The sequence below is a fragment of the Branchiostoma belcheri genome, unplaced genomic scaffold (assembly GCF_001625305.1).
Source record: "Branchiostoma belcheri isolate BF01 breed outbred unplaced genomic scaffold, Haploidv18h27 scaffold63, whole genome shotgun sequence".
Taxonomy (NCBI): Eukaryota; Metazoa; Chordata; class Leptocardii; order Amphioxiformes; family Branchiostomatidae; genus Branchiostoma; species Branchiostoma belcheri.
In genome coordinates, this window is record NW_017804276.1 from 32,459 (window position 1) to 53,899 (window position 21,441).

Below are 21,441 nucleotides of genomic sequence, written 5' to 3' on the forward strand. Positions count from 1 at the left end.
GATTTTCAAGATAAAAAGAAGGGTTTATGTCCCGCATTCCAATGCTGGAGCAGGAAAGTTTGACATACCTACCAAAACACTTGAATAAAGTTTATACTGTCAATATGGCATGGCTTTGTACAGGTGTTAATTGAGTTAACCCAATCAAATCCCAACAGCCAATCAGCAAGAAGAATAGAGGAAAGCTGCATGCCTATTGGTTGCTTGCTCTGCATGCCATTCTGATGACCACATAGTGGTGAAGCCATAACAAACCTGGCCACCTCTTCAAACTAGCCACCTGGTCATAACAACCACCCTTTCCCTGTCCCAATTTTGCAAGCTAAAGCATTAAGCAACCAGCCAGAGAAGGACATTAGTCCAAGAAGAACAAGTTACATCAGTCCCCTTCAGAAGATTTGACTGTCTTGTGTTTAATATCTGACAGACTCTGTGGACCTGAAGGTGACAGGACTGTCTGTAGAAGGTGACCTGACACCTGGGGAAACACACAACTTCACACTTTTGGCAGGTGTGGACCTGACAGGGAGCAGGCAGCTAGGTAAAGTCTTGTCCATCAACATTTTTTTTAAATTCCAACATGTAATCACAAGACGTGGTGACGACACACTCAAGTTTTTTCATTATATACATGTAATGTCATGCAAGGACGAATGTATAGCAGAAAAACTATGTTATTATGTTTCCAAATGTTTCAAAAAGAGAGAAGAAAGGGCAACTAACAGTAGATGATAGGTAGTATATAGTATTGTTATAATGTATAAATTCCTAGCAATTAGCATTTATTTAGAATATATCGTCCCTGTGTGCAATACTCATGTTTTGCATACTGCATGTCATCTTGTGCATTTAGCCCATCTGGGCAAGAACATACAATAAAGATTCATATCATATCATATCATTAATGCCGCCACCAACATGAGACAATACAATACTTATTTTCACCTGAGCAAAGTGAGGGAAGTCGTGTAAAGTCTCCCTTTCCTAAGGGCACAAGATCAGAGCGCATGTCCAGGCATATCAGGGCTCGAACCCGGAACCTCTTGGTTCCAAGTCAAGCACTCTGCCGCTATGCCACACGACATCAACATTTGTACTGTCTAGATTGTTGGATTGACTTTACCCTGTTCTGTTAGTCAGCTGTTGTGGGCTTCAATGTCTGTGCAGCAAATGTCAACTATAGACTGAAGTGGTAAGCTTGGTATTACCAAACAATAGACAATTTTGGGTTACCTGGTACTTAATAAAGCACACTGAAGCACATTCAACTTCCTTTATTCACACAAACACATGCACACACACACACACACACACACACACACACACACACACACACACTAACAGACACACACACACAGACACACACACACAAACATGTACATGTACACAAGTCCCAAAGTGTATTATTATTGGAATACTTTGGAAGTGGGTACAGTAATTCATTGAAAATGCATAACTGGTATATTCCATGTTATGAATTTGTGTTCAAGAGGGCATTGCAACAGAATACTAAAAAAACTGCAAAACTTTTGTCAAAAACTGGTCAAAATGCACTCAGTCTGTTTTTTTCTTTCTTTAGAGGAGGCTTCCTTCAGGTACAAGTTGTGGCTGTCAGCAGATGAAAGTCTGGACACATCAGTGGATACAGACCTGGGGTACAGGATACCAGCCGACAAACCCCTGTCTGCAGCCCTGGAGGCATCCACACAGAGTCTGGACCTGAGTGGCAACACTGTTGGTAAGGCTCCCTTTCTTTTGGGTGGTGCAGGGCTCGAAATACTGGGTGCATGTGCACCTTTGTGCACCCTAATTTGGAGTTGTGCACCCAATTATTTTATTATTTTATGTAGGTGAACCAGTGCACTCAAATATTTTCGTAGGTTGATGTTAAATGTACATTGTATTGTAGTATACAGCATATTCTTAACATCTAAGTGTTAGAAAAAGAATAAAATCATTGTTATAACACTTCCTTAAGAAATAAAACATACATGCATGTATTTAGTTTTTGCTGACATTCTTATTTCCATCTTATATGGTGCATCCAAAATATTTTTGTGCACCCAATTTTTTAGGTTGGGTGCACCAGTGCACCTAAAAATGAATTTCGAGCCCTGGTGGTGGCAGTGGGGGATCCCATATACATACATTATTTTTGAATGCAGGAGAGTCCTCCCTTCCAGTAGGAACTATATCTCCATGGTACTGAATTAGTTGCTGCTTTGTACACTACCATGCATCCATTAGCTTTCTGAGTGACCTTTTACTACATCAACATAAAAGGAGTGAAGAACTACATGTATATTGGTCAGTCTGTTTGTACATATTGCCAGTCAACTTGCCAAGCAATATTGGTAAAGGGGGTGAAGTCCGCCATCTCTGATTACCTTATTCTCTTACTAGCAAGAGTGTACTTTCTGTACGTTTTCAAGGTTAAATAAAGGTTGAAGAAAAGGCATCATTTTCATTCCTCTATTTTTAATACTTTTAATTTATCGTCTCATAGATGGATCTGGCCTGAGACTGCCTGCTGATCTTCACAAGTCGTACTGTGGAGATGTGTACCTGATAGCTGAGATGGACCCAGACAACAGGGTGGATGAGACAAAAGAGTTCAACAACTACCATGCTGAGATGGTCAGGGTGTCCTGTAGTGGAGGTGAGGTCACCAGTACTGTTGTAACATCCCTGGTCCTAATTATCGCCATATTTTCCCAATTTTGATTTGTTGCTGCAATAGATTATAGACAAACCACAAGTTTACAATTTGTTAAGCTTTGGTCACAACCCGCCATACGTGCTATTTGTCCGTGGAATTTTTGGGAGGCTACATACGTCTGGTACATTTTTTCTGAAAACGTGGGGAAGGAGTGGCATCGACACACGTCACTCACATGGTTTCGCAAGGTGTAAGAGTGTGGTCTGCACACCACATCTGGCCGTGAGCGGTTGCGTGCATCGTTCGTTGCGCAAGTGGTAAGTGAGTTGTACGTGCTTACAATGTACGATCTCTGTGCAATTGCAACTTGACCGTACTCACACGTGATTCTTCCGTACGGTACGTACGGGGCACGCGCGTCGCTCGTACTCGCACGTACGGGTGGTGATTCCACAGACCGCACGCAGAAAAAGTTTTACATGCACTTAATATTCTACGGCGTGTCTGCGTGCTCTCAAATCCGTAGGATTCCGTACGGAGGCAGTACTCACTACGCATGGATGCCCTACGTACGGTGGGTTGTGACCGAAGCTTTAGTCATAGCATCATAATGATTGCACTATACCTCTACTATTACGTGCAATATATCTTTTGTTTGTTGATGATCCTGTACTTGGAGGTGAGGCATGATACTGACCATGTCGATCTTGTGCCCATGTGTATTTGCTGAATTTGGTTGCTCTAATTATTGCCATAAATTGAAAATTCTCAAATGATAGGCTAAGCCTTTCCTATAAACCTTTGCATGGGATAGGTTGGATGATCAAAGAATGATTTATTCCACTATATTATGCTCAATGGATAAAAAGTGGCAAGTGCACCATAGTTTCTGTATTTTTGCTGGTTTTGTTACACTCTGGATCAGATGGGCTTTGCCAGTAGCCATCTTGCATGACTTGGCGAGGTCACTGGGTGAAGTTTTATCTCACAAACGACAAGAGTTGCGTGAATGTAGAATTAGAGCTGGTAGTAAATACCTGCAAAACCACATTACAGACTGCACTATAGATATAAACAAAGGATGCTATCTACATTGTATATATTCTCCTGCATAATCTGCAACATTGTTGATTTGGCAATAATTAGGACATGGCGATAACTATAGGACCAGGGATGTTAACAAATTAGTGACATACGTGTAGATGTACATTCCAATTTTCAGTGGTCTCTTTTGGAAGTACAGTGTACTAAAATATGAACCTACGTTGTACCAGACTCATTGTTCTGTCTTTTCAAACAATTCTCCTAATGCTTAAAGAGACATAATTGTGCCAGGTCTTGACCGGATACATGTATCTAAATAGATTGTCAGTATAATGACTACACACTATAGTATTTGTAAACCATAACTGTGTGGGAAGAAAGAGTTCCTGTAGAAGGCGTCTGATCTTAGTTAGGCCACACCTCCTTAACTTTATGGATGACATCCGCGCGCGCATTGATTTTCGCCTGAGGTCCACTGAGGCTCTGGTCTGGCTCTAGGCCTGGTTAGTCTATGGTAGTTAGCAACAATATATGGAGCCGGGCACCCAGGCTACCGAAGCTCCACGACTCAAGAACTGAGTACATACATTGTACGTACAGTGCTGAGTCATAAATTCTGCAAAAAGCCAGCATGTGCCTGCTTCTCATATGCGTCGCTATGCATGTATGTACTGCTGCAAATTCACAAAACCAGCTTTGTATTCCTGTGGTTTAGTAGCATTTTTTATTTTTGGCCGGATTTTTTTTATTCGCCCACGCACACTACTGTAGTTTGGGGGTCTTCAGAGGATGTCATCCATAAAATTAAGTCAGTGTAGCCTAAGCAAATGAAATTTTATGCTTCAATCTTCATCAATCTATCATCAATCTAGATATGTTTGGAGTGGTGGCTGTGCAGTACTCCGTCCCTCAGCACCTGTTGTGGGAGGAGGTGGACACCCCCGTCAGCATCACAGTGGACCTGTCCTGTCTGTGGGGGGGCTGTACGCGACTCTACCCGGCCAGACGCGGGACCACGTATTACACCATGGACATCCTCGTCACTGCAGATCCTATGGTGAGTGTGGAGAAACAAATGTACACTAGAAAGGCCGACATTTGCTTGGGAGCAAATACAGCATATTTCAGTCCATCTCCCAGTGACTGCTATTCTGTAGACACACGTTCAAGGTACCCTTATGCCGAATTTCAGATCACTTGGTTGTAATACCAGGGCTCAGGATCCAAAAATCCATTTTTTGTTGAAAAATGCCCCAAAAAACCTTCATAAAAATTTTCGAAGGCATGTATCAAAAAAATGGGAAAAAAAGCCTGGGGGTATTGGCCCACTCTGGCTCCATACCAAATTCCAGGTCATTTGGCTAAAAAATGACAGAGTTGACTGTGTGGTAGGAGAAGGAGAAGGAGGAGGAAAAGAAACATGAGAGAACACAATATATTTCATCCATACCATATGGTATGGACTGAAATATGTGCAAAATGACTAATAAACTGGTGGACGTACCAACCACTAAAGTATCTGATACCAGCCCAGAAAAGAACAAGAAACAGTCATGCCTTCAAATATCAGAGTTATCAACCAAGAATTGAGGTGTTCAAAAACTCATATTTCCCCAGAAATATCGTAGACTGGAACTCGTTGCCACCAAGCACAGTTGGGGCATGATCACTAGACAGCTTTAAACAACTCCTGCAATTAAATGTGCAAAGATTGAGTGTAACAAGTCATTCGGTGTGATATACATGTAGCTACCTGATGCCACGCGGCATGCCTGTGAAGCTGGTGTGTTACACCGAATGGCGGTTATACCGGTTATACACAGATACAGATGCAGATACATCATTGCCTTTCTGTTATATTTTTCAGGGTACTGATGAGCTGGTACTGTCAGAGGTGAGGTTAACTTCATCTGATTGGATTTTGGACCCCAGCAATGGACTAGGTCCAGATCTCAGGGAAAACAGTAAGTATCTGCAACTTTCTGTATACTTTGTGTGTTCAACTTGTCAATGTTATAAATATGTATCGCATGAATAAAGAGGTATGGTTTTTTACCTTTGCCAAAAAGGTTATGTTTTAAGTCACTAGAATTTTTTGTATGTTTTTAACTGAGTGCGTAAACTGCGGTTAATATACAGCTGTCAATAGATCGTCATGAAATTTGGTGTGTTTAGATCTTGACCCATCAAAGAAATGATTAGGTTTTGGATTATTTTATCTATTATTATATTATTAAATATTCATTTTTTGTACTTACTAGTCTAGTATTATCCATTTTTCCAAAAAAAATGGGGGTTAGATGTGTCAAATGCAAGATGTCTATTTTGAAGCAAGATTTTTTACGGCTGGATGCCCTTCCTAACGCCAGCCCAAACCCTAGTAGGGCCCAGGAACCCTCTAACAGGGGGGAAATATGACACTGTAAAGTGCCTTTTCCAAGGGCACATGCAATGTCTACCTGTAGGTGCATGTCCGGACATGTCTGGGGATTGAACCTGGGTCTCCTTGCTTGACAGTTGGATGCTCCATCCACTACACCATACAGACGCCATTAAGTAAATCTCTGATCTTGTTTTAGATGGCAGGAAGACGGTGACCCTGACCGGTTCCATCCAGATCCCAGCGAATGGCTGTCAGCGGTGGAAGTACCTGGGTGTCAGACTGATGCAGGGGAACAACCCGTCCTTTGGAGGAGCAACAGACACCGTGCCAGAGAACAACCAGCAGTGGACTCCACTTCAACTGGCCTGTGATCCAAGAGGTAACAGGACAGAAGAAGAAGAAGGTCTCTTATGTCGATCGTAGGGTGGTGCCCATCTCCATTTCCGTAGCCCTTGGGCGATACACAGTAGTGCAAGGGGGCTGGACCACTGGTAGTGCTGTGTGCCTTCCCACGCTCTTTCTCATATGTGCTGAGTGTAATAATACTGGTTTATTGTTCGTCTTGCACATGTTACAATCTCGCAGGGCATAAGCCCTGAATCGGTTGTAACTACAATGTGCTAATTAGTTAAAATAATTAATTACCCTTGACCAAAATAACAAATATACAAAATACAAAGTGGTCACCGGAGGACGGTACTCACGACGACACGAATTACTGATATACACATTAAAATTTCGAAATTACACATACCATGGTTAAAATGCGACACAATTCTTTAAAATATTTTAGAGCGTAATGATGCATATATTATGTAAAAGCTACGTGTACGTACAACGTTAAAAATGCTATTAACAATTATTAAAAGGGAACTATTAGTTACATGTGTTTAGCAGTCGTACCAAGTAAGGAATGCAGCTATTGCGGAATCTTTCAGTCTTTGTGAGAATTGTATCCAGGTTAGTAGAAGTTCTGTTGTGACGTGAGCTGACTTCCCCACGGTATGGAGGTAGCCAGTTCCGGTAAAGGGGGGAGTTCAGCAGTCCTCTCCCGAACTTCGTGCACAGTTCATGCACGAAGAGTGCTAAGCAGAGTGCTAAGCAGAGAAAGAAGTGTGTACCATTTTTAAAGTCTTTGGTATGACCCAGCCGGGGTTTGAACTCACAACCTCCCGGTTACAAAGCGAGCACTCTACCAATTGAGCTATTGCACCGGAAGGACAGCCTCAAAATAATTATTTGGAAATGATCCGAAATGTTAAGCCAGTACATTGGCCTATAATTGTGTTTGCAGTGCCCAAAGCAAGTCTTCAATATAATACAGCTGCTGTGGTTGATTCACAAGGTCTACAAACAAGAGTTCACAAAGACACAAGGGAAGACCTTTCCAAATGCTGGAGAGATAGTAGTGAAATTTTAGTGAATCAACCTTACAAGCATTATATAATATTATAGAGGACATGGCTAGGGAGGAGAAAGACATCTTTCTATCTTAGTTCTGGCCTGATGAGCACAATAGGCAGGCAGTTGTTGACCTTGTTGATATTATATAGAATACAACACGGGGTACATGTACAAAATGTATTCCGTATCGCCCAAGGTACCAGCCTGACCACGTGTTGGATTGCCAGACGGCCGAAGGGAGATCCAATCCGCGGGAGGGCTGGGACCGAGGGTGATGCAGAATACCCTGTGTTGTGTTTTATTTATGTCATACCCACCCAAGAAAACACGCCTTTCAATGGGAAATGAGCAAAAATTTGGTGTCCCTAAACCCAAAAAATGCAACAACACGATTCCAACGTCCGAATTTTGTAGTCGAATTTTCAAAAGTGGTGCACGCGGTTAGAGCGAAACACGTTTGAATCGTTCTATGGAACATTTGGAAGCCCAGGCCGTATTGCGTAAAGAAGCCGGATCACCCATATCAAAGGTAACTGTGGCCCAGGTATGACATAAAGAATTATGATGACTTTGTCCACTGATTTTGTCCTGTTTTTCTGCAGCTTATGCTGACCTTACTGTAGCCGGTTTCTCCCTGAGTTCTCTGGAGTACCAGGTGGGAGATGTGGAACCGCACACCTTCAGTCTGGACATTGGAGTGATGCAGAAGAACATGCCACACATGCTGCACCCTGACTGGAGCAGCGAGGAGAAGAACTTTGATGTGGCCTTCTATTTGTCAGGTAGGTGTTTCTTACCTTTTTTCATGGAGGTATTGTTTTTGGTGTGTCTGTTTGTGTGTCTGTCTGTGTGTGTGTGTGTGTGTGTCTGTGTGTGTGTGTGTGTTTGTGTTTCCACACATTTGTAGTCAGCATAACTTCAGAACGCCTTTATGGATTGTGAGGATATTTGGTATGTTGGTAGGTCTTAGGAAGACAAAGGTCAAGGTCAAATATTGGCCTCCTGGTGGCTGACCTTGGTACTGCAGCAAAACTTCCGTTTTTTGTATCTTTTGTCCTGAACATGCTATGGTCTTGGATTTTTGGTGACAGATAGCTTTTCCTGTCAGGTCAGGAATAAGTGGTCAGACACAGGAAATTGGGTGAACTTGAGGATAGGTTGAGAGCACGTGGGTGGCAGAAGATTGACAAGCAGGTCAAAAGGACCAATTCCTGTGTTGGAAATTACAATTCAAACCTGTTTCTGTATCATTCTGACATGAATCAAGGAGGTTAAAAATCAATGGTTGTTCAATCACTTGATTTATAGGAATTATATTCTGTTGCATATAGATTGTTGCATTTGAGTTATTTATATGTTATTATTTATGTCAGTTTAAATATTTGTTTACTGTTTTGTTCAATTTTCCAATGATTGGTCAAGTAAATCAATTATTACTCTCATTTCAAACATATTATTTCTATTATTTGCTCTCTGACCTCCAATGCACTTTTTATTTCTCTATGCTGATTTTGTTTCAAGTTTGTCATAAATTCAACATAATTTTGTAGGTTTTATTTATTATCATTATTGCTAAAAGTAATTATTATTATTATAATTATGCTATTATTATTATTTGTTATTCTATTTTATGTGAACTCCAGGAAGAATAGTATTAATCAATGACATACTAATGGCGATCGAAATAAACAAACAAACAAACAAACGGTTGATTTTAAACCTCCTTTTATTAATAAGTAAATATTATATGTAATTATGATATGTTGAATGTATTTCAATCTACCTGTGCGTGCTCTAGATGATGCTGTCATTACAATAGACGACACCTTTGTGACCCACGTGCCTGAGAGGAACGTGAACTACCTGCTGCAGCACGGTTACCTGGCCGACGGCACTACAACCTCCCTACAGGGGCAGCTGGACATCACACAGGTGGGAGCAGGAAGGAAGTATTGTTTTGGGTGGCTGACCTGTGGGCTTGTGCGTATGTTTGTCGGGAAAGAGCTTGCTGATAGGCAGCACATGGAGGGTGAAGATTGACAGGCAGAATGACAGGAAGTCAAAAGGGCAGACACGGGAAATGTGGTAACCTCGAGAGTAGGATAAACAGAACAAGGTCAGGAAGATTGACAGGCAGAATGACAGGTCAAAAGGTCAGAGACAGGAAATGTGGTAGCCTCAAGAATATACTAAGGATGACAGAACACGGTTGGGAAGATTGACAGGCAGAATGACAGGTCAAAAGATCAGACACAGGAAATGTGGTAACCTCAAGAGTATACTAAGGATGACAGAACACGGTTGGGAAGATTGACAGGCAGAATGACAGGTCAAAAGATCAGACACAGGAAATGTGGTAACCTCAACAGTAGGATGACAGAACATGGTCAGGGGAAGATTGACAGGCAGAATGACAGGAGGTCAAAAGGTCAGACACAGGAAATGTGGTAACCTTGAGAGTAGGATGACAGAACATGGTCAGGGGAAGATTGACAGGCAGAATGACAGGTCAGAAGGTCAGACACAGGAAATGTGGTAACCTGGAGAGTAGGATAAACAGAACACGGTTGGGGGAAGATTGACAGGCAGAATGACAGGAAGTCAAAAGATCAGACACAGGAAATGTGGTAACCTTGAGAATAGGATGACAGAACATGGTCAGAAGAAGATTGACAGGCAGAATGACAGGAAGTCAAAAGGTCAGACACAGGAAATGTGGTAACCTCAAGAGTATACTATGACAGAACACGGTTGAGAAGATTGACAGGCAGAATGACAGGAGGTCAAAAGGGTAGATGCAGAAATCTGTGTGAGCTTGAAGGTCATGAAATACTTCTCAGAAGTTGTCTTGAGGCAAGCATCACATCTGTCCCCTATGCACATTATATTACCTCAGACATTAATCCAATTCCCTTGCCTCATACATTGTACATCATTCTGTAGTTCCTGTATCAGCCCATCCTTTCTTATTGTGTAAACGAATACAACACTGTGTATTCCATATCGCCCGAGGTATCAGCCCGACCACACGTCGGATCGCCGAAGGCCGGAGGGAGATCCGATCCGCGGGAGGGCTGGGACCGAGGGTGATGCGGAATACACCGTGTTGTATTTTATTTATGTAATACTCACCCAAGAAAACGCCTTTTAATGCAAAGTGAGCAAAAATTTGGTGTCCCTAAACCCCAAAAAATGCAACAACATCAATTCCAATGTCCGATATTTTCGAAAGCGGTGGGCGTGGAACATGTGGAAGTCTGGGCTGTACGCATAAAGAGCCCCCGGGCCGTACTGCTAGTTACAAATGTATCACACGGGCCGGAACACCCATATCGAACGTAATCGCGGCCCAGGTATGACATAAATTATACCAAAAAGCAGTTACTCAAGCAACTGGATATGATTTTGGAAACGGTCACTAGACGGACATTTCAGCTAGTATCCACTAGCTTTCATCAGTGACTGAGAGACCAGAGGAGAAATGCAGGTTTATAAGCACTAACTATTGATTGATATGCAAAATTGTCTTCACTTGCATATCAGGATATGCAGGAGATGCTAGTGGATACTAGCTGAAACGTCTGACCGTTTCCAAAATCATATCCAATTGCTTGAGTAACTGCTTTTTGGTGTATCATATTACCTGGATGTCTAACCTTCATCGACGTATGACATAAATTCTCTTATCAAGCCAACTTTTCTTTCCATCGCAGGAACAGTTTCTGAAGTATTGTAACCGTGAGGTTTACCTGGGCATTGTCGTGGACAGCAGGTACGCTGATCCTCGAGGGATCGTCATGGGTCAGATTGATGAGACTGCTGAACACAACAACTTTGCAACCACCAAGATCAGGATGCAAGGGTGTATCAGTATGTAGTCTGGTGGTTTTTCTTTTTCTTCTCAGTTTTAAACTACATCCTAATAGTATGCTTTTAAGTGGCTTGTGATACTATCAAGTGGTTGAACTGATGCACAATTCTACAGCAGCTGTTGCTGTTTTGTGTGGTAATTTCTTAAAAATTTATGATTAGGCCACACCAATTTAATTTCTTGGTTCTCGGATTCACCTCTCCATTTTTTTTTATTTGTAAAAAAAAAGATTCTGGTTCTGAATAAACTGAAAAATGCTCATATTTTGCCCCCAACACTCGAGTTCCTAGTTGTTACAGTTTTTCCATCTAATATCTAATACGTGAATGTATAATGCAGTGCACATGGTTTGATTAAAAGTTCAAAATTCATTGTTTAAATAATTACTAAACCCAGCCTTTTGTGTTGCCTTCATGGCTCCTTTCGTAGTATTTGGGGCTATAATAGGATGCCAAGACCTGCTTTAATTTTTTTTCGCCTCATATTTTTGCTGAAAGAAATCCGAGAACCAACAAATTAAATTTGTGTGGCCTTAACGAGAAAAAACAGGGACAGAGTATGTATTACACACTCATGTTTAATATTTACTGGTAGCTGAAGGCTGTTTCTTAACTTACCAGTGAGAATATTTTCAGAAGAAATTGTTGATTCAGAAATGTTCCCTCATGACCCCAATGAAAAGGTCCCAGCAGGCCAATTTGAGTATGTCATGATTTATCAATCAATCAATCAATCAATCAACCAATCAATCAATCAATCAATCAACCAATCAATCAATCAATCAATCAATCAATCAATCAATCAATCAATCAATCAATCAATCAATCAATCAATCAATCAATCAATCAAATGGTTTATTGATAAAACAAGGAATTTGCAGCCACAGGCTGAATTACAATTGCTGTAACAGTTGTACAATTAGTTTAAAATTCATTGGTATACAATAAAAATCATCAAAGTTAATTACAATTACTGGCATTAAAACTTGGTTACACATTAAGATCAAAAACACTGATTGACTTTATAAAATTGCTACAGGAGAGACAACATTTCTTTAACGTTCACATATTAACAGACTTTACATACAGATAACCACTACAATTCATGACATGATTGTGATCATACAATTATTTAAAAGCGATATCATATATGGGACACTGCTGTTCTCATAGCGTTCAGTTCTAGCCTTGACACAGTCAAGTATAGTTTGCTGGAGCGTGTTCATCCAGCAGTTTATGGTTTATGTGACGGTCATAAATAAACAAAGCCTCAGGGAAACAAATAATAATTAAAAACAATGTGACTGTAATCTGTGATGTTGTCCAAAAATTCCAGGAAACATTGACCTGAACGTGAAGGGTCTGCGAGTGACCGACAGCGGAGTGGTCATCTCGGGCGAGCCCCTGCCCCTCTGGACGGCCGTGGAGGTCACTTCGTACGACAGGGACAACCTCCCGGTCACCTCACTGCCTGACCAGAACTACAACCTCACCTTCTTCTTGTCTAAGGACAGGACATTTGATCCCAAGGAAGGTTAGTGATGCATACTGGTTCACTGGACTTGGATCCGGACTTGTAAGAATGTTTAGGTTCAAGTCCAAAAAAACCTAAAAGTCAAGAACTGATTCCGGACTTATTACCATAAAAGACCATATCACATACTCCTTTTCTTTCCAAACCAGCTAAAACCTTCCGTAGATTGCAAATCTACGGAATCTTTGCTGCAAAATGAAGAAAAAGACCATATCACATACTCCTTTTCTTTCCAAACCAGCTAAAACCTTCCGTAGATTGCAAATCTACGAAATCTTTGCTGCAAAATGAAGAAAACATTGCCATCAGGCATCGTCAAGTACCGGCCTCCATGTTATGTGGCCAAAGTTTCACCCAGACAACATTGCAAGGTTGTCAACATGCAATTTTGTATATGCCATGGGTTTAGGTCTGGACTTACAAGTCCGGAACTGAACCTAAACCTCTGGACTTGAATCCGGACCTGAACCTAAATGTGGGTTTAGGTATGCACCACTAAGGAAGGTAGGATAAAACTCAATACACTCAAGGGACTTAAAGAAGGAGGTCAGAGTAGACAAAAAAAAATCATGGTCCTTAAAGGCCTAGGAAAGAAGAGTTTCCTGTTTTACTCCTGAAAAAATTAGGGTCGGAAGGTATCATTTTTTTTTTCATTTTTTTTTTTTTTAGACTGCCCTGTGATATCTATAAAGGGGTCCAAGTTCCTCAACTTATACAATACAGTTTAACAAAGTAAAACTTGCATGAGGACACTTTTATTTTCAATGTCAATGTTAGAAAACCAATTGTAGAATGTTTTATCACTCAGATGCAAGATCCTGGAGCTAGAAAAGGTTGAATTTATGTCCCTTGCAGGGGTTCACCCCCCATAAAAGGTTGTGGTTGGCAGATTTTTTTAGGGTCTGTTGGCAAACAGGAAACACATACTTTTTTCCTTGGCCCAAGTGCCTTTCCCAAAATGGCACAATATCAGGTGTGTCAGGTTATCAAACCTGGGACCTCTCAGTTCTGAGGCTACTGCTAGAAACCACCTCAATTTTCCATTAACAGCATAAAAAATGTTACATTTATTTACATTTCAGTGTCTCTATGTTTTCTTGTTTCAGATTTTATTCTTGACTACGATACCTCTGGCTTCAGTTCGCTCCACTCGGCAGTCTCCTCTTCCAGAGGTCGAGCGACAGTCCTGACTCACGTATTCACAGACATGGACGGTGTAGGACCTCACCTGTCTGTACCATCCAAACAATGGGTCTGCAACAAACACTGGTCAGTATAGAAACTTCCTATTTATGTTTACTGAAGGAAAACATATTGTTTTTGCTCAGTTTCTTCCTCCTCTTCTTCTCCAAACAGTGTCCTATGACCTAACCAATGGCATAATTTGTTGACGTCTGTCACCATGGTGACTGGTGTAGGGTTACATAATGTTGCAATTTCATGGTCTGCTCTGCTCCTGTCACCATATACTAGTAGTACATGTATGTGAATGTGTTTGAGTAAGAATCAACAGGGCAGACCATGTCCGAAGGTAAACATTATGCATTTGCTTTGCAAATGTTACTTCTCTAGTCATTTATTTTTCATGATGATAAGTTTAATACATTACATATCCTCTCTGTCATATAGACATATAGAATACTACACTGTGTGAAGAGACTCTTTTTACCCAACCAAGTCTTTTATTCAGATGACGTTTTGGTGTCTGTCTGTCACCTTCCTCAGGAAAATTCTGACCGGTCAACATTGCATTGCAGCACAGGTGTCGCTGCTATAGATGCATTCCCAAATGTACATTTGTCAATATTTGCATGTCTGAGAAAGGTGACAGACGGTCACCGAAACGTCAACTGAAGAAAAGACTTGGTTGTGTAAAAAGAGTCTCTTTACTCAGTGTCTTACCAACCTCTGATGAAACTATTCACGGAATACTACACTCAGAGTCTGTATTCTGTATCGCCCAAGCTATCAGCCTGATCACGCCAATAAAGAACATACCTTTTATAAGTTCATTGCCTGAAGGCCTATTGCAAATAACAAAATAAATGCAATGAATGAAGACAGTGACAATGTGACTATGCTGACATTGAACCCAGAGATTGGAACTCCTTGGATTGGACTAATAATTCATCTTTTTCTGTAATGTTTTGATTTGTGATGTTACGAGGAGAGCCTTTTCTTATCTGCAAAATGTGGACACAGTTGGGAAGCACGTCGGCAGAACGTATTGCACCTGCGCGAAACCCGTAATGTATTGTACATAGCACTTTGGCAGAACGTCTCATATAAGGTCATATTCGGGCATATAAGGTTAACGTCCTGTCTGTAGTTTCCAAATGTTATGTCGGAAAAGATATCTTCTGCAACAGGCCAAATTCTGATGCAACGTTAACCAAAAATCCAAGGAAAATCGTGAAAAATGAGGGTTTTGCGCAGGCGCAGTACGTTCTGCCGACATGCTCAGTTGGGATGGTATTTGTTCTTGTCCACCCACAGGTACATAGGTGCATATGTTCAGTTGACAGAGGCTGTAGACCCAACAGGAGTGAAGGACCAGTATAAGGACAACAATGCAGCCGTGCAGCACATCTATGTTGCCTGTAGATGTAAGTGAAATGCTGGACTGACTCTTTGATACATTGACACTTTATTTAAATGTAGATGTCCTTTATTGGTGTACCTTATGATATTTAAGAAACTTCCTTACGGCAACAACGATACTGAATACAGAAAAATTTAATATCAGCTAGTTTTTCTTCTGTTTAATTTTTTAAAAGTTTTGAAATTCCTTCCCTGTTGCATTGACACTTCTGATAGTTTTATTAAGTCACCATGATGATATTCTTCAAGGAGAGTTAAAATAATCATAAACCATTTAGAATAATAATTATTATAATGATACTAGTAACTTGGAGGCTGCGTTTTACATTTACTACATGAAACTACCTAAGGCCACACCAATTTAATTTGTTGGTTCTCGGATTGTTTCAGAAAAAATATGAAGTGACAGAGCGAAAAAAATGAAAGAAGTCTAGGCATCCTTTTATAGCCCCAAATGCAATGATAGGAGCCATGAAGTCAGCACAAAAGGCTGGGTTAATATTTTAACAATGAATTTTGAACTTTTAATCAAACCACTGCATTGATAGATGGAAAAACTGTAACAAGTAGGAAGAAAAGGACAGTTGGGGGCAAAATTGGGGGCTTTTTTTTATTGCAAATCAGTAAAAATGAAGAGGCGAATTCGAGAACCAGCAAATCAAATTGGTGTGGTTATGATATTTCAAATTTTAGATTAACAAATTTCCTTACGGCAGCAACTATTCTGAATGCAGGAAAATTTGATATATCAGCTAGTTTTTCTTCCATCTGTTAAAGTTTTTAAAAGTTTTTAAATTCCTTCCCTGTTACATTTTACACTTCTGAATCTCATCGATAGTTTTATAAAGTCACCGCATGATAATATTCTTCAAGGAGAGGTAAAATAATAATCATACACCTTTTAGAATTATAATCATGAGGCTGCATTTTATGTTTACTACATGTATGTGAAACTGCCTGATAGTACTTTGTAATGCAATGTATTTGAACTCATCTGGTTTTGCAGTTGACCGTCTGTACTTGGACAAGTTGGACGTCGTATACTTACCCGAACGTTTCAGGGATAACTCCAACAATGAGGTCCACTTCATTGCTACAGTAGCGGACATGGGAAGCTACAGTGACCAGGAAACTCCACCATTGTCAGGTGCTGTAATACATGTACATTAGGCCGCACCAATTTAATTTCAAATTGATGTTTCTCAGATTTGCCCTGTCCATTTTTTTTCTGATTTGCAAAAAAAAAAAAAAAATTTTTTTTGTTCTAAATCAACTGCAAAATGCTCATTAAGAGGCATATTTTGGGCCTTTTCTTCCTAGTTGTTAAAGGTTTTTCAATGTAACAATGCAATTTTGTTTCATTAAAAGTTCAAAGTCTAATGTTTTGATTATAAACCAGCCTGTTATGTTCACTTGATGGCTCATATTTTAACATTTCCGGCTATCACGGGGTGCCTTGGCCTGTTTTTATTTTTTCGCCCTGTCGCTTCATATTTGTACTGAAAAAATCTGAGAAACAACAAATTGAATTGGTGTGGCCTTAGGTTGCTTAGTTTAACCATGGAGGTAGAAAATCACAATCTACTGCATGGTTTAACCCTGCTTTGGACAATTTCACCAATCAAGTTTATGAATCATAATAGGATAAGCTAGTGGGTGGAATTTTTTAAAATGAAGCCAAAGTTGTGAGTACAGTTTTTCATTATCTGATGTCCAAAGTGTTTAAAAAATCAGTCAGCCTTTTAGTAGAATTTACGCTTAATTTGTTATTGGTAAATTATGTTGGGTTAATTTTCATGACAACTGTCACTGTCACAGTGTCTCAAAATGGAAGTGAGAACTGCATGACTTGTGTGTAAAGCCTCGGTCACAACCCGCCGCACGTGCTCCTGCGTGCTATCCACGTGCAAAAACGTGGGCAAACGTAGGGGATCCGTAACCGATGAGTACCACCTCCGTACGGAATCCAACGGATGTGGGAGCACGCAGACACGCCGTAGAACTTTAAGTGCATGTAACTTTTTCTGCGTGCGGTCTGCGGATTCACCACCCGTACGTGCGAGTACGGGCGACGCGCGTGCCCCATACGTACCGTACATAAGAAGCACGTGTGAGTACGGCCTCCTTACGGTAAAGTTGCAATCGCACAGAGATTGTACGTTGTAAGCACGTACAACTCACTTATCACTAACTCTTGCACAACGAACGTTGCACGCAACCGCTCACGGCCAGACGTGGCGTGCAGACCCCACTCTTACACCTTGCGCAACCGTGCGAGTGACGTAGGTAGACGCCACTCCAAAAACGTAGCAGACGTGGCCTCCAAAAAAACATACGGAAAAAAAGCATGTACGGCGAGTTGTGACTGAGGCTTAAGTCTTGTGCTTGACTCACCAAGGATGTCATTTTTCAGAGGACGACTTTAACCTGGTGCTGTACTTGTCTAATGACACGACGCTGGACACAGCACGCGACACCCAGCTCACCGTACAGGACTACACTACCGGCAGCCACCAGGCACAAGTACTGGAGAACGGAAGAGCGTACCAAACTGGGCTACTCAGAGGTATGTTTCCTCCTTTGTTTATTTGTTTATTTTGATTTTTCACAAAGTGAAAGGGAGGGCCAAACAACAAGTGCATACACACCTTTACAACTTGCCCTCCCCCATACAAAAACACAATCATATTATATTATCCAACATCAAAATTCATATAGTCAATAACAACAAGTATAAGAATACACAGAATTGGTAATCGAAATTTCCTAATAGTACACATGTATAATTTGGTAACTGCTGTTGTCTGAACAATGTATTTTCCTGATCTGTTTGTATGTGTATTTATTTTTATTATAAAGGTGCACCTTAATAGTTTTATGCCACCCTGTTAAGAGATAGTTGATCAGATATTTATTATACAGGGCTCCACTGAAAAGCATTGTTATCAGTGAGTGGGCAACCATGTATACATTAGATTCTATAGATAAAATCAACATTCTCAGGGGAGATAACCAATACAGTGTTCAAATAGGAAACTACATTAAAGAATGTTTCGATCTTAGAGACCACGTGTTAGAGAATAGCTAAACCTTTATGGTTACCGCATACATGTACATATACTCTGTACGTAAGATAACGTTATCCACACATGTATTTAGCTTTGTTAGATCTTGAGTTGTAGAAGACCATACAAAAGTCCCTGTACTTTTTGTTGTGTCAATAAAGAATCTTATAAAAATGACAAAAAAAACATTTGGAGTGAAAAGTATTACAGTAACTCAAAGTGTAACAGGAGTATTCTATCAATGGGACCCCACTTCTCAAGTTTGGAAGTAAGGCCACACCAATTTAATTTCTTGGTTAACAAATTTTTTTTCTAGAGAAAAAATGGAGTGGGCGGGCCAAAAAAAAATACAAAAACAGGCCTAGGCATCCTATTATGGCCCAAAGTGGTACGATAGGAGCTATGAAGTCAACACACCAGGCTGGTTCAAAATTTTAACATTGAATGAATTTTGAACTTTTAATGATACCATTGAATATAACTAACAACTAGGAAGAAAAGGACTGTTCAGGGCAAAATATGAGCATTTATTTGCAGTTGATTCTGAATTTTTTTTTTTTTTGAAAATCAGAAAAAAATGAAGCGGGCGAATCCATAAACCAAGAAATAAATTGGTGTGGCCTAAGGCCAGGATGCTGAGATTTATATTTGAGTGTTGTTTCCAGGTCTGGTGCACGTTCCATCCTCTCTGTGTGACCCTCGGTCCCGTCCCTATCTGTTTGTGCTCATCCGCCCGTCAGCAAGCCTGTTGGCAGGGTCAGATCTGACCAATGACCAGGCTGGCATCCCCATCAACGTCTACTGTAACTCAGGTCAGCCATGTTTGTTTGTTTGTTTATTTAAATGCAACAGTGCATAACAAGTGTCAACCAGACAGCAACAAGGCTGGTAGCGGCTACCACTGACACACAAGTGCATAAATACAAGCATATCAAAATATAATAATAATATAATATTACTTAGTACGTACAAATTCAATTCAATATTATACAATAGCAATATACATACAAAGTACATACAATTTCAATCAATACAGAAGCAATACAATATAAGTACAATACAAATCAATAAAATGATCGAAGTTGAAATGGAACGGTTGGAGGATTTTTATTTACAATTGGTGTTTGGGTAATCAGGATAAGAGGTGGTGTTTGCATTTGGCCTTGAATATGGAGATGGTGGCCGAAAGTCATGACCTTGTTGTGAAGGTCACAATAGCCGACTTTGTTCTTGACTGTTTTCTTTGAAAGTAAAAAAAAAGTGTGCTGAAGAAGCAAGAGCCATGAACTTAAAGTAATCAAAAGTTTGGATAATCAGAAAACAGTAACTCCAGAATATATAAGCATGCAATACACTCACAGAATGGCTCTAAATAGTGCAGTCTTCAAAATCTGAAGAAGTTAAAAGACATAAATAACACAGTGACTACAGAAATTTATCTGAACACAAAAATTGTAGCCGTTGTAAACTTACAATCAAATATATATGGTATCATGTATTTTAGTAATCACTTTGCAATATCATTTATTGTTCTATGATGAAAGTTCATCTGTGTTGGTTGTTACATGTTTAAAGTTAAAACTTTTGGTCCAAGACAAAAAATTCACTCTGGAAGACCAGAGTGACTGGTTGAAAGCTCTACAGTGTAGGTGAGAGAATTTTTTGTGTTGGACCAAAAGTTTTAACTTTAAACATCATTTATTGTCTAGATTAGCACGTCGGCAGAACGTACTGCACCTGCGCGAAACCCGTAATGTACATGTATTGTACATTGCATTTCGGCAGAATGTCTCATATAAGGCTGTGTTCGCTCATATAAGGTTAGCATTTCCAAATGTTATGTCGGAAAGAATATCCTCTGCAACAGGCAAAATTCTGATGCAGCGTTGACCAAAAACCCAACGAAAAACGCAGAAATACGGGGTTCTGCGCAGGCGCAGTACGTTCTGCCGACGTGCTGTCTAGATTATGTCTAATAGATTTATTGTCTTTATTTATTTATTTATTGTCTAATAGGTTTAAATTTATTGTCTAATAGATTATGTAGATCTGGAAGTGTCTGACTTCCGGCTGGTGGAAGACAACGTGCTCCAGTCTGGGGTTGCGAAGACGTTCTCCCTGGAGGTGAGGATCAGCAGCTCAGGCAGTGCCGCCATCCCTCGTGTGGGTCGGCAGTACCCGGAGAGAACCAGCTGGGACTACAGGTTCTACCTGTCACACGACAGCAACATCGGTGAGTTAACCTGGCTGGGGATACAAGAAATATCATCAGATGATTAGAGATTCTTTAAGCAGCCTTCTCAAAACAAGCCGGCAACAGGCGAAAATCACCGCCTACTCAAATTTTACGCCACCTACTTTTGTGTAAATTTTAGAAAAATTGTAGTCTCCAATACAAGCCCCTTCATGGCTCGCCTGCTGCTTTCTTATTTCAGCCACCTACTCTAAATTTTTGTGAGAAGGCTGTTCTTTAAACTGCAGAAACAAGCCACAAGACGAGACCTTTATTTTATTGGTGGTACCCTAAAAATCAGCCAAGGGCCCTTCCTGTAACTATTTTCTGCCAGGGATTTGGGTATTTTTGCCCCATGAATGTCAGTTCACATTGGGATAGTGTTGCTCTAACGCAATATGTAGAGAAGTGACTAGAATATTGACTTTAAAAACTTTCCAAGCCCTAAAAACTGCACTTAAATGTTTAAAAAAATTCTATTCCAATGCAAAGAATTGTTCTCAACTAGAGCTTTTGACCAGTTACTCTGGTCTTCTTCAATAGACTGACCCAGCGAGACTTGTCACATGTTGACATCACACTTCAGAGAAGCTCCATGTGACAAGACTGGGTCAGTCCATTGAAGAAGACAAATGTTGAATTGTGCAG

The 21,441-nt window shown here is 40.4% G+C and overlaps 1 protein-coding gene and 1 long non-coding RNA gene across 2 annotated transcripts in view; both read left to right on the forward strand.

The window, feature by feature from the left end:
- LOC109483182 overlaps positions 1–16,665 on the forward strand; it is a gene marked incomplete at its 5' end in the record, with an annotated part of 43,495 nt that extends 26,830 nt beyond the window's left edge. Inside the window, 13 exons of the mRNA XM_019786166.1 lie at positions 428–541; positions 1,580–1,738; positions 2,507–2,659; positions 4,576–4,760; positions 5,571–5,667; positions 6,283–6,465; positions 8,093–8,272; positions 9,289–9,422; positions 11,204–11,360; positions 12,697–12,894; positions 14,001–14,163; positions 15,391–15,500; positions 16,502–16,665. Coding sequence (XP_019641725.1) covers positions 428–541; positions 1,580–1,738; positions 2,507–2,659; positions 4,576–4,760; positions 5,571–5,667; positions 6,283–6,465; positions 8,093–8,272; positions 9,289–9,422; positions 11,204–11,360; positions 12,697–12,894; positions 14,001–14,163; positions 15,391–15,500; positions 16,502–16,665 — 1,997 coding nt within the window. The remainder of the gene's footprint in view (positions 1–427; positions 542–1,579; positions 1,739–2,506; positions 2,660–4,575; positions 4,761–5,570; positions 5,668–6,282; positions 6,466–8,092; positions 8,273–9,288; positions 9,423–11,203; positions 11,361–12,696; positions 12,895–14,000; positions 14,164–15,390; positions 15,501–16,501) is intronic.
- Positions 16,666–17,916: 1,251 nt separating this feature from the next.
- Positions 17,917–20,790, forward strand: LOC109483230. The gene is made up of 3 exons (XR_002141001.1): positions 17,917–18,061; positions 19,226–19,372; positions 20,599–20,790. It is a non-coding gene; the product is annotated as an uncharacterized LOC109483230 (long non-coding RNA).
- The last annotated feature ends 651 nt before the right edge of the window (positions 20,791–21,441 follow it).